Source organism: Sorex araneus, chromosome 9 (assembly GCF_027595985.1).
Source record: "Sorex araneus isolate mSorAra2 chromosome 9, mSorAra2.pri, whole genome shotgun sequence".
Classification (NCBI taxonomy): Eukaryota; Metazoa; Chordata; class Mammalia; order Eulipotyphla; family Soricidae; genus Sorex; species Sorex araneus.
The window spans coordinates 19,103,594-19,116,462 of record NC_073310.1 but is presented as its reverse complement, the minus strand read 5'-3'; the positions used below and the strand labels follow the sequence as shown (position 1 = coordinate 19,116,462).

General features: G+C 44.6%; 1 protein-coding gene across 10 annotated transcripts in view; it reads left to right on the top strand.

Moving 5' to 3' along the window:
• The window catches only part of PRR14L (proline rich 14 like), an 80,138-nt gene that overhangs the window by 33,482 nt on the left and 33,787 nt on the right, over positions 1 to 12,869 (top strand). For 5 of the 10 annotated variants that reach the window (XR_008631440.1, XR_008631439.1, XM_055147534.1 and 2 more), the window contains one exon: positions 6,892 to 11,992. The exons of 3 other annotated variants lie outside the window; for them this stretch is intronic. Coding sequence is in view for 5 of the 7 variants with exons in the window: in XM_055147534.1 (XP_055003509.1) it covers positions 6,892 to 11,992 (5,101 nt within the window). In the remaining 2 variants the exon portion in view is untranslated. The remainder of the gene's footprint in view (positions 1 to 6,891; positions 11,993 to 12,869) is intronic. 2 more of the 10 variants (XM_055147535.1, XM_055147536.1) reach the window with 2 other exon arrangements.

The window sequence follows — 12,869 nt, the reverse complement described above, 5'->3', positions numbered from 1 at the left end:
ACTTCATAGTTCAAATAAACTTTTCCTGTTTTGTGTTACCTAATCATGTCATTGTCCTCTTTCAATTTATATTTGGGGGGATAAAATGTGCAAAAACCAACCGGTATCATACCCATTTAATAGGTACCATTGAGGAAGAAGTCTAGATATTTGGAGAATTGAATTTCTTACTGGTTTGTATGCAATACAGTTCACTTTGTTTTTCGTTTTCTTTGGAGGGTGCACCTCCAGCTGTGCGTAGGGATCATTCCCAGTGGGCTCAGGGGCCATATGGGGTGCTGGTGATCAACCAAACACCTTGATGCTCTACTATTTTTTTTTTCAGCTCCTGATAAATTTCACATTTTGGGGTGGGGACAGGAGTTGGATCACACCCAGCTGTCCTCAGGAATCCTGGCAGGGTTTGGGGTATCATGAGATACCAGGGGTCAGTCCCAAGTTAGCAGCACGCAAGACAACATGCCCTACACACTGTGCTGTCGCTCAGGCCCCAATAAAATGGGATCTCCTTTTCCTTTTAATTTTTGTTTGTTTGTCTCTCCACCTGCCCCCATGCACAGGGATCACTCCTGGCAGGGCTCAGAGGACTGTGTGAAGTGTTGGGGATTAGACCAGCTTGGCTGTATGCAAGGCAAGCCCTTTCTCTGCTATGTTGTCTCTCTGGAGATAAATTTCACTTTTTAAAATAATGTGTGTACAGTGTGTGAGATTGGATTTAGGTTTTTTTGGTCGGTTTGTTTTAATTTATGGGCTATACCTGGCAGTACTCGGGGCTTACTCCTACTGGTGCTCAGGAGTCATACATGGTGCCGAGACGGGCTGTGTTCAGGACAAGCACTTTAACCCCTGTACTGTCTCTCCAGCCCTTTTTCGCTTCTTTTGTTTTGAGGTCACACTTAGTCTTACTCCGAGACCATTCCCAGCTCTGTGCCACTTAAATTTTTCATCGGTTGAAAGGTTTTGCTGGTGTCCTTGAATCTTTCTCAACTTTCAACTTGTCTACCTCAGATTAAGATTGATTAGTGATAAATGTCCTCCCCTTCCCCCCAAAATTAAAAAGTTTTCTGGAGATACTTATAACTGAATTATTAAGTTTTGTGTTTTCTGGGGTTTGTTTTTGTTTGGGGCCCTTCTCAGTGCCCAGGGCTCTACCCCTGGCTCTGTGCTCATCAGGGCTCACTCCTGGTGCTTATGGTGACAGAAATGTAATGGGTGGGCGGCATGCAAGACAGCATTCATCCCTGTACTGTCACTGTGGCCCCTGCTTTTGTTTTATAGTTCAGGTTATGTGTTAACAGTAACATCGACATTTGTGTTGTGCACAGCGACTTCACCTCACAACCACCAAGCTCCACGCCCCCGAGTCACCTGCAGTCCACCTGCTCTGCACCCCCAATCTGGTGCTCTCAGTTGGAGTGTAAGGTTTTTAAAATAATTCTGTAGAGATGTGGTGCACAAACATAAAGTTCAGTTACTGTAGTTGTACGATTCTGTGGGTTTTGAGAGTTATGCATTCTTCCTATATATCCATTAGCAGTAATTTCTCATTCCTCTTTAAAAAAAAAAAAAATGGGAGTACACCCAGCAAGTCTCGGGCTATATCTGACTCTGCCCAGCATAGGGGTGACCCCTGGCAGTATTGGGGGAACCAGAGGTGGTGCCAGGGATCTGAATTGGGGTTGCTACATGTAAGGCAAGTGGTTTTTAACCCATGCATTCTCTCCAACCCCACCTAGTCCTCCTTAACCCTTGCAGTCTCTTCCAATTACCAACTTACTTTTGTCTGTATTGATTTTGGGGGGGCTGGGAGACATATAGAGCTTACACCTGGCTCTGTGCTCTGGGGTCATTCCTGACAGGGTTCATGGGTGCTGGGATTGAAACCAGGGCAGCCACATGGAAGGCAAGTATCCAGTTCTTTGTACTGTCTCTCCGGCCCCCAAATATATATATTACTCCATATATATATATATATATATATATATATATATATATTATTCTTAAAAGTCTGTGTTTATTCAGATTTCTTTTGTTTTTTTGGGGTTTTGTTTGTTTGTTTGTTTGTTTTTGGGACACACCCAACGATGCATAGGAGTGACTCCTGGCTCATGTACTCGGGAACTACTCCTGGCAGTGCTGGGGGGGTACCATATGGGATGCTGGAAATCGAACCCAGGTCGACCGTGTGCAAGGCAAACGCCCTACCCACTGTGCTATTGCTCCAGCCCCTTTCTTTTGTTTTTATTAGATTTCCTTCTCTGTTCTAGGAGACCATCCAGGATGCCATATTACTTTTATTTCCTCACGACTCCTCTTGATTATGACAGTTTCTCCCACTTAATTTTATCTCTATTGGTTTTGGGGCTCCCTCTTTTGGGGGAGCCTTGAGAGTTAGTTTTGAGTACTATAGGTTAGGCATTCTTGAATACTATTCTCTGGGGTTTGAATATAAGCATACAGTTTTTTAGGGTTTGGGAGGTGCTCACATAGGGGCTGTTTCTGGCTTCTGTGCTCATGTGTGACCCCTGGTGGTGCTTGGGGGACCATGTGTGCTGATGGGGCTAGGAGTTGAACTGGGATGGGCCACATGCACGGCAAATGTGCCCCACCCTGTTCTGTCTTCACTTTCAGGGTACTCCACTATCCCCCGTCACATACTCTTCAGCAGGAAGACGCTCTCTACTGCCTGTATGTAACAGTGGAGACTTGGCCCGCTGCTTTTTTACCCCCACACCCCCTTCCTTTCCGTGTTGTCGTTATTCTTACTGGGTTGACAGGCTGCACACGCGCGTGGCTGTGGTGCTCACACATTGGAAGCTGTGACGCTGCCCCAGGTGACAACACATCATCCGGCGGCAGTGTCTTCACACTCAATTGAGGAACAGTTATCTTTGTAGTGTTTGTGGGGTGGTCGCTTCAGGGTCATCAGAGTCACTTCCTGGCAACTCACGTGCACATATCTTTAGTTGTGGTGCTCACTGGATTCCATACTCCTTTTGTGGTGCTTACACACACCTGTTATGGTGCAGCTACAAATTGCTTGTCAGCATTGTGCTCAGGGGATTTTAACTTAGGACCATTTGTTTGCAAGGTAAGTATTCTTGGTTTCCTTGTTATACTACCAGCCTCTTCGCTGCCTTATTTTTATGTAGTTTTTTGGTTTGGGGCCACACCTGGTGGTGCTCAGGAATCACTTCTCAGAGATGTCGTGGGATCCTGTGTGGTACCAGGGGTCTAACCCTGTTAGCCACATGCAAAACAAGTGCCTTAGCTGTTGTACTATCTTTCTGATTCTTCCTTCTTGCTCTATATTGTTGAATTATTAGTAGGTAAATTTATATTTAGTGTTTTGTTTGAGCAGTGCTGGGGTTGACTCCAGGACTTCTTAGAAAACAAAGGTTTTCATTGTTTTAGGGGACGGGTTATTTTCCTTTTGGGGTCATACCAGCAGTGCCTGGGGGTACCAAGTGGTACCAGGGATCAAACCGAAGGCTTCTGGATGTCAGAATACCAAGCATGTACTCCAGTCTTTTGAGCTATCTCTCTGGCCCCCCAAAAGATTTTGTTTGGAAGGGGCAAGAGAGATAGTACAGTGGGTAAGTTACTTGCCTTGCATGTGGCCCCGGTACAATCCCTAGTACCAGAGCACTGGTCCCCAGAGCACTGCCAGGTGTGGCCCAAAAGCAAAAACAAAAACAAAGTTTTGGTTTTGGAGACCTAATTTTAGTAATCTCAATTGCATCCTTTTTTTTTTTTTTAAAGTAATCATTTCCTAACCTGAAATCATGAAAAGTTAAAAAAAAAATTATTCGAAAAGTTATATTCTTGTGTTTTCTTTTTTGCTGTTTTTACTTTTATTGGGGCGCGGGCGGGGGTACTCCCAGGTCTGTATTTGAGATTGTTCCCAGCAGTCGCCGGGAATGGAACTGTGCCTCCCTTATGCGAAGCATGCATTTGGCCCTTTGAGCCATCTCTCTGTCCCTCTTCTGTGTTTGCTTCTAAGAATGGTACAGTTTTAGTTCTTACAGTTAGTTGTCTTGGTGGGAGGGGTGTCCCATATCCAGTACTGCTCAGGGCTACTGAAGGCTCTTATACTCAGGGTTTGCTCCTCCAGTTTCTTTGAGGATCTGGGCCGCCCACATGCAACGTATATTTTGCATGCACACAGCATAATGGACTATCTCTGTGTCCCCTTCCTTTATCGGCCACTTGTATGCTTTGATCCCTGTTGGCACATTATCTCCCAGCACTGCCGGGAATGACCTCTGAGCACAGAACCAGTAGTGGCACCTAGGTCCTGCCAGATGTAGCCCCCAAAATGAAAACAAAATAAATACGATTAAGAATGCTTGAAGGTATCGCTCTGCCTCCATCCAAAGATTCTTTCTTTCTTTCTTTCTTTCTTTCTTTCTTTCTTTCTTTCTTTCTTTCTTTCTTTCTTTCTTTCTTTCTTTCTTTCTTTCTTTCTTTCTTTCTTTCTTTCTTTCTTTCTTTCTTTCTTTCTTTCTTTCTTTCTTTCTTTCTTTCCAGGGGCTGTGGGGAGGGCCACACTCGATGATGCTCAGGGCTTACTCCTGGCTCTGCATTCAGGAGTCAGTGCTAGCTGTGATCCGGGGATCATGTGGGATCCTGGAGATAGAGCTCGGGTGAGCCGTGTGCAAGGCAAATGCCCTCTCCACTAAACTGTTACTCTGACCCCACCCCAGGATCCTTGCCTAAGTGGAGACCAGACGTTCTTCCACCAGGAAGGAGCTCCAAGAGAGAATCTTGGTTTAAGAGCCTTGTCCGGTACAAACAGTTTGGAGATGGATGAAGAGCTAGTTTCCCCAAGCAGATCTAATAAGAATACAAATAGGCTTGTGCTGGAAGATGGAGGGGAGGCCCAGAATAGACAGGGGTGGTTTAACGAAGGCTGTGGTGTTAGTGGAAGGAGAGAATAACCAGTTGGAGCACCGACGCCTAGAAAGTCATGCATTTCTAGAATTGGTAGTAAGTAGTTCTAGAATAGGTAGAATTGTTAGGATATGGGAAGTTGGCTACAATTAAAATGAAACATTACATGGGGCACTAGGACTTTGAGGCTGCCTCTGTCAATGATTGGTCTCTCTATAAGCTTATGGAATCTGGTACACATTTATCCATCTTCTGTTTGCTCTGAATAGCCTTAAACTCTGTTCTGGCTTGGTTATTAAGTTTATCGTTTTAACTATTCCCAGGTCCAGTAAAATAAGAATCAGAAAGCAGAGTAAAGGAAAGACACCTTTCCTTTAAATGCCAGGTACTACACCAAGTGGTGTTTTACATGTTTTACTTAATTTAATCCTCACAGTACACTGAGGTAAGTCTACTTCTCTTGTTTTGCGGAGGATGACACTGAGATCCGTAGAGGTAAGTAATATCACAAAACCCAGTTTACGTTGCTATCAGGTTACTTCTGCTCCAGTGATTGCTGCTCTACTTGCTCCTTCTGGGGAGCCGGGGGAGCGACATGCCACACCTGGTGAATCTCAGGGCTTACTCTTGGCTCTGCACTCAGGGATCCCTCCTGACACAGCTCAGATGGGACGTTGGGGATTAAACCCAGCTATGTCGGTCACTATCTCTCCAGCCCTTCTCCGTGCTCCTTAAAAAATGAACAGAGAAGCCCAGGAAAATGTTCCTAATAACATTTGTCGGTTTGTTTTAACCATATTCATTAAGTCTACAAATGTTTATTGAATGCTATTACATATCAGTAATTTCCGTGTGAGATTCTTTGTTTAAATTACATTATATTCCTATAGGTATTCTGTTGTGTACATGCATGGATATATATATATGCACTTGTGTGTGTGTGTGTAGCTTTGGGTTTGTATCCTGAAAAAGAGGCTGAGCATTTCTTTGTAAATTAATAAGCTGGGAGATCTTTATCCTGCATCTCATACTTAGAGTTTTAAAGAAGCTATATAATAAATTTTTTTAATGAATTGCACTTACATTCTGCTTAGATTTTTTTTGCTTCTTTAATGCTTCATGATGGAAAATTTTTCAAATTTATTCAAAAGTGGAGAGTGCACCAAATCCCTTTATCCCTGTCACTTAGCTTTAATAAAATACCCACTCATGACCAAGCTTGTAGAGAAGTAGCTATTGCAGTAATTAAGGTTTAAGTCTAATAATTCTACTTATAGATTAATCTCTTTTGCATAATAATTGTCGTTGTTCTTTTTCAAAGGTGGTTTCATCCCTGGCCTATTTTCATCACCTATTCAAGTCATGGTAATCTAGAAATATAAATCTAAACTTCTGTTTCTATTTTAATGTTCAGGATGGAAACTCACCCGACCTCCACCAAGGCACTGGGGATTAAACCCAGGTCTTCTGCATGCAAAACATGTGTATTACGTCACCGAATCGTATCCCAGCCCCTGGGATAGAAAATTTCCAAGCCTGATTAGGCATATATCTCTGTGTTGTCTTTAATTGTCTAGTTAAATAAGTATATTTAAGTAACATTTAGAAAAAATTGTTTAAAATTGCCTGTTTCTATCTGATAGACTTTTGTTTCTCTTTTTTGGAGTGGGGTAAGGGGAGTGGGCCACAGCCTGTGATGCTCACAGCTTACTCCTGGCTGTATGCTTAAAGGATAACTTCTGTTGGTACTCAGGGGACCATATGTGTTGCCAGGAACAAAGCTGGATCATTGCATGCAAGGCAGACACCTTCACCCCTGTACCATTTCTCTGGTTGTCATTTTAAATAGAAGAACAAAATCAGTAATATTGTATTAACCTTATAATTCTCTAATTATTTGTTGTTGTTGTTGGTTGCAGGATTTAATTCTTGAAGGTAAAGTAAATAATTTTGTGTATGTAATTACAAACTGATTTGGGGTTCATTTCTCTTGTGCAGAAGGAATTGTACAGGTTACAACGGGAACTCTGCTTAAGTCTACTGAAGAAGTACAAGGTATGAAAGACAGTGGTACTAAAACAAATAATAATGGACACCAGAAAGGCAATGTGAGTAAAGTTCTTTCAGCTGGGTGCATCGACTACCCAGAAGTAGACAAAATCATGACCAGTGGTGATGTTTCAGAAATCAGCACATTAAATTCCCTAGAGCCTTTAACTAACTTTGTGGATCCTGGATTAACAGAAGCAACTCTTAAAAACAAAGAATGTGAAGAATTAAAAACTTGTCTTTCTTGGTTGTCATTATTACCAGGGAACAGTGCCATTTCCAAAGTGGACAATGGGAAGGAAGAGTTGCGCAAATCAAACTCTGTCTGTGAAGCAGATGACAATCACCAACACCGCAGTGAGCGACACAGTTCTACACAAGACCATCCCAAAAGCGTGAGAAATATAGCGATTGTAGAACCCTTAGAAGAAAATCCTGAAGTTGCATTTGTCACATCACGTTTGCCTGACCCAAAATCTAGAACAGTATTTTTAGAAGAACGTAATTTTGAAAGTGATAGTTTGCAAAAGAGATCTGCAGAAAAAATAGATCAAAGCAAGAACTTGGCTTCTCAAGAGGATAATGAACAATTTTTGGATTCCAGGAGGAAAACCCCAGAGGAACTCTTTGTTATCAGTGTCAGGCAACCAGAAGAAGATACTAGTGATCATTGTTTTGATGACAAAAAGACTGTAGACTTCCCAAAAGAAAATATCCAGAATAACTGTTGTAGACAAGGCAGTATCCAGACAGACAACTCTATTTCTTCACTGCACAGTTCTTTCACTGAAACCACGGGAATAATGTTTAATAAAAAAGATGGGGAAATCACGTTAGATAGTCAGGGTAGCTTAACAAACCATGAGGACCATAGAGAAACTTTTGCTAATATGAGCCATCCAGGCCAACACTCGGAAGACAACAGTGTTTCCTCTTTGATGCTGATTAAAGAGCCAGAACAGAGGACCACTGTGGAGCCCAAAATGCTAAGTGAAAAGAATTATAATAAAGACTCTCATACTTTAGTTAGAACTCAGATGGATCTGGACAGCAGCACCCAGTTAAATGAATTTCTGATTGAAAGAAAATCCCTTGTGAATTTAAAGCCTGAGGACCCAATAAGGCCAATGAATGAGTTAGCAAAACCGGAGAATGATACTGCTCAGTTGTCATCATCCCTCGAATTTGGTTTCCAGCCTGAGTCTGGAAAAAATGTACAGACTTCACAGGACAATATTCCACAGAGCCAGATCATTGCCTATGAGATAAATGAACTTCCTTCTACTAAGGAACTAGCTGTTAACAAAGTAGAAAATGAATGTGTTATAAATCAAGTGTCCCTTAATTCTCCAGACCATGAGAAGTTGCCAGCTAATGAGGAAATGCCTTTAACAGCAAGCAAGAACTCTCTACAGAGCCATCGCCCTCCATTAAAGGATGGAGTGGACACCATTGCTGATACCCCGATCATGTCCATGAACACAGAAGTGAAAGAGATCTCTCCAGCAGGTGACAAAACATGTGGTGCCTCTTCAAACAGTCTCACCTTAAATATCGAACTAGGAAGCCAAGAAAAGAAGAGGGGAAGGGTGGGTTCAGGAACAGAAGAGCTGCATTCCAGACCGATTTCAGGTAGAGAAGCAGCAGCTGGCTTTCCTCAAGACACCTTTATTGTGGAATGTCAGAGTGTTCAATCTCAGGATCTCTTGGACTGCCATTGTGTGGGAAAAAATGCACCAGAAGAGATCACGGGTTCTGTTTGTGCTGCCTCTGAGTCCAGCCAAATCACTCCCAGAGTGGAAAATTCTTTGGCAAACAAGTATGAAAATGCTTGTTGGCATGGTGATCACTCCCCAGGAAGAGAAGGCTTAATGGAAAATAGCATCCACAGAGTGGGTGATACACCAGAAGAAAGTGATCTTAATGGTAAAGAAGTTAAAGACAGCTTTCTAGGAGATAAGGTCAGAAACAAGCCCGAAGTAGGCGTGTTTAATAGTGAAGCTTCAAACAAGACCATTCACACCACCAGTCACCAGCCTAGTGAAGAAGGGCTAGAAGGGGAGGAACGGGATATATCCAAAGAGACTGTGTTTTGTAAGTGTGACATATCTGGCTGTGCCCCTCAAGAACTGAACAAATCTGTAACCATTTCAAGTCCTGAGACATTGTTGAACCAGTCTTCTACTATTATGCTCTCAAGTTGTAAAAACATGAACCCAGAAGTTCTGACTCTTGATCAGAAGAGTCAAGATGAAGTCCTTGATTGCCAGAATAACCAAAAGATTGTATATAGCAAAGAAGAAAAATCAGTGAAAGAGACACAAGGTAGTGACCAGAGAGAGACCACCACAGAGCTTAGCAGAAAGGGAAGCCACAGTCAAAAGGATCTGCTTATCACTTCTTTGTCTTGTGGTAGTCCAAAGAAGGGCACCTTGGAAAGTGTTCCTGACAAGAAGGCGGCCACAGACGGTACAGTAGATGTTATCTACACAGACTGTAATAATAAGCCTCTAGAAGGATTCCTGAACATAAGGGAATCGAGTGTACTTGATGGTGGTAAAAAGCAAGATAGACTGGCATTATGTGAAACCGCAAGAGGTGCCCTATCTGAGAGAGGAGGGCCCAGTGCTGCATTGATGGAAGTTAATGATCAAGATTTAGAGTTTCCAGGCACGGCTTTCTTTACAACTGAATCTTCTGAAATTAAAAAATCATGTGGTGAGAAAGTGTGCTGGTTGTTAAAAGACTGTGAAAAAAAAGTGTATCTGGAATCTTGTGCCAGTGACGTACAGTCTGGTGATGTACAGTCTCTTGCAGATCATGAACCAAATGTAAGAATATTGGATAGAGTTAATGTGTCTTTGAATCATATTCATCATGGACTGCAAGTTACAGGCTCGTCTCGGAGAGAAAAGCAAGGAATGACTGAAGGATCGAGTTGTGAAGTAAATTCTGAGTTTGACAAGGAAAACACCTTTGCAGTTTCCTCTAGAGAATTGACAGCTTCTAGGTGTCAGGATGAGAACTCTGTACCTCCCGGGCAGTTGGAATCCATTGGGATGCCTCTGTCTTCTGAAGAGAACTCAGAAGCTGATTTTAATAGTGAAGAAACTAGCCTGGAAAGTTATGTTAAGCCAAAAGAGGGCAGACAGCTTTGTGAACACGTCAGAGTCTGTACAGTTGGGCCTAAGACGGAGGAAGGAACACTGAGGGATAGAAGTCAGTCGGGTGAAGGGAGCAGCATAGGTGTCCGTGTGAAAGGTCTGCTTTCAACAGTGGAAACAGAAGCTGCAGGGCACAGACAAGAAACTAAAGACCAGAGGGACTCACTGGATCACCAGACTGCTGAGGAGGAAGCTGGGATGATTACCCGAGAAGGTAATCGTGGTGGAAATATTACAAATGAGATTCCTCAGGCCCATATTAAATCCCAGAAGATGCTTGGTATTGCCAGAGAACAGCAGAGCCAGAGGGTTTGGGGCAACGTGATGCAGAAGAAAGAGGAGGACATACATCCAACAGAAGCACCCTCGGTCCTGGAACAGTGCAGCTCATGTAATGTGTTGGCAAAGGTGCAGAATGAGAGCCGCCTTCTGAAGCATGGCGACGAGGAGGTTGCCATGGCGAAAGAAATTGCCACCGAAAAACTGGACCAGGGTGCCACTGCTGTACAGCAGCCGGCGTTGAAAGGACCCAGGGAAGAAAGTGTACATCAGCCAGTGAAAAAGAGCACTGAATTGTGCACAGCTCCTCGTGCCGACCCCCAGAAAGCGCAGGACCCTGTCGCTGCTGGGCGTGACGAAGTACACGGTGCCTTTGGGAACACTTCACACAGGAAAGGTGTTCTTCCCATAAAGAAGCAGCCCCATCGAACGTGTAAGAAAGCTTTCAGCCAGGAGCAAGTCAACATGGGGAGAAAAATAAGCAGAATCAGAAGTGCTCCCTTCTTAAAGAGTTCCTCTGAAACCATCCCCACAAAAGCACACCGATTTCTTAGTTCACAGTTTGCGTCTGCACCCACGCAATTGGAACCTGAAAAAGTCGCCTCCGGGAGCAAAGTCCGCCACACACCAAAGCAGAAGGTATCTCCGTGCCACTCTTTGAGGAGCCTGAATGTTAAGCCTACCAAAGACTCAGCCTTACTCCGAAAGCTGTCCATCCTCGCCTCCAAACTGGCCCCGGCCTCCACGGCGCAGCAGCTAAGGTCCCAGCGGTGTTCCTCAGAACTCCTTCCCGTGGCCAAAAGCTGCAAGCGATTCAGATACACCAGGCTCCTGGACGGGTTTTCTTCTGGTACGGTGCAGCTGAATCCGCATTTGGCAGCTAGCGGGTGGGATAAGATGCCACACAGTAAGCCCTGGACTCTTTATTCGCTCGAAACCATCAAGCTGAACTTTGTCCGTTTGAGCAACAAGATGCCAGCAGTGCTGTTTGGTTCTGAAGTCTTCCCGGCATCCTTTCCCGTGAAATCAGGCTCTCGGTGCCTAACAGAGTCCCCAAGGACTTTCCCTGAGCACTGCGCTCCAGCAAGGCTCGCCTTACGGGGGGGCCCCTGCTGCCCGTCTCCACCTCCCAAGTGGGCCTTTTCTTTCTTTCTGTCTCACAGTTTCCCTGGCATGGCCTCGTTCAGGGACAGTCCTGACCTCCTCAGTCAGTCACTTGCCCGGGCCCCTCCACAGCCTCCCGCGCCTCTCCCAGACTGTGGGGGCGCCGCCATCGTGCAGACCAGAGCAGGCTGCTCCATCCTGGGCCTTCATACACTGCTAGCACTTTGTTCCCCTGGATGCTACCGAATCTGGACAAAGAAACGGAGCTTCTCCAACCACATGCCTACCGTGCAGAGGCTCTTCATGACCCAGTTTACACAGGGCTTGAAAGGCTTAAGGTCCCCTGCCTCCATCGCCGACAAGATCTTCTGCTCTCTGCCCTACTCCGTGGGCCGAGTGCTGTCCATTTGGAGCCAGCATGGACCTTCTTCCTGCCCCTTCAAAATCTCTTCTCTCCATTCCACTCACAGCGAGGAGCAGCCACCTCTGAGCACCACAAGCAGGTAAACGATATTCCTTTTCCCTACTGATTCTGGGGCCAGGGCATTGGTTGGGCCACACCCTGTGGTGCTCAGGGGTCATTCCAGGCAGTGCTCTGGGACCATGCCGGGGATTGAACCAGGATCAGCCATATATGCCAGGCAAGCACCTTAACTCCTGCACTCTCTCCAGACTTGTTCCCATTCTTCCAAGTATTCTTTGGAATTTTGTATTTCCATTTTCTGTTACCTTGCCAGATATTTTTTCCCTCTATAAATGGCAGTGTTCAGGGCCTACTCCTTTTTTTTTTTTCCTATTTTTTCTTTTTGGGTCACACCCGGGAATGAACAGGGGTTACTCATTACCCCTGGCAGTGCTCAGGGGACCATGCAGGATGCTGGGAATTGAACCCGGGTTTGTTGCGTGCAAGGCAAATGCCCTACCCGCTGTGCTATTGCTCCAGCCCCCAGGGCTTACTCCTGATTCTGATCTCAGATATCCTGATAGAATATCCCAATATGGGATTCTGGGTTGGCCCATGTGCAAGGCAAGCATCCTACCTGCTCTACTATCTCACCAGCCCCCAACTTAATTTTGTTTTTGTTTGGGGGCCAGACCCGATGTACTAGGGGCTGACTCTGGGCTATGCACATAAGGATCACTGCTGACAGGCTCGACCCTATGTGGTACCAGGAATCAAACACTGGGATCAGCTGCCATTCTTTGCCCTGTCTGTTTTACTCTGCAAACCATCACATTTTTTCATCTCTTCTATGCCCTCCAACTCTGTCAGGTAACAAGAAGAATACATTCTCATACAGTATTACTTGGGTGATTTCCCCATTGAGAATGTCATAGAATGTATTGAACACAAATCTGGATAGGATAGCGACCACCATC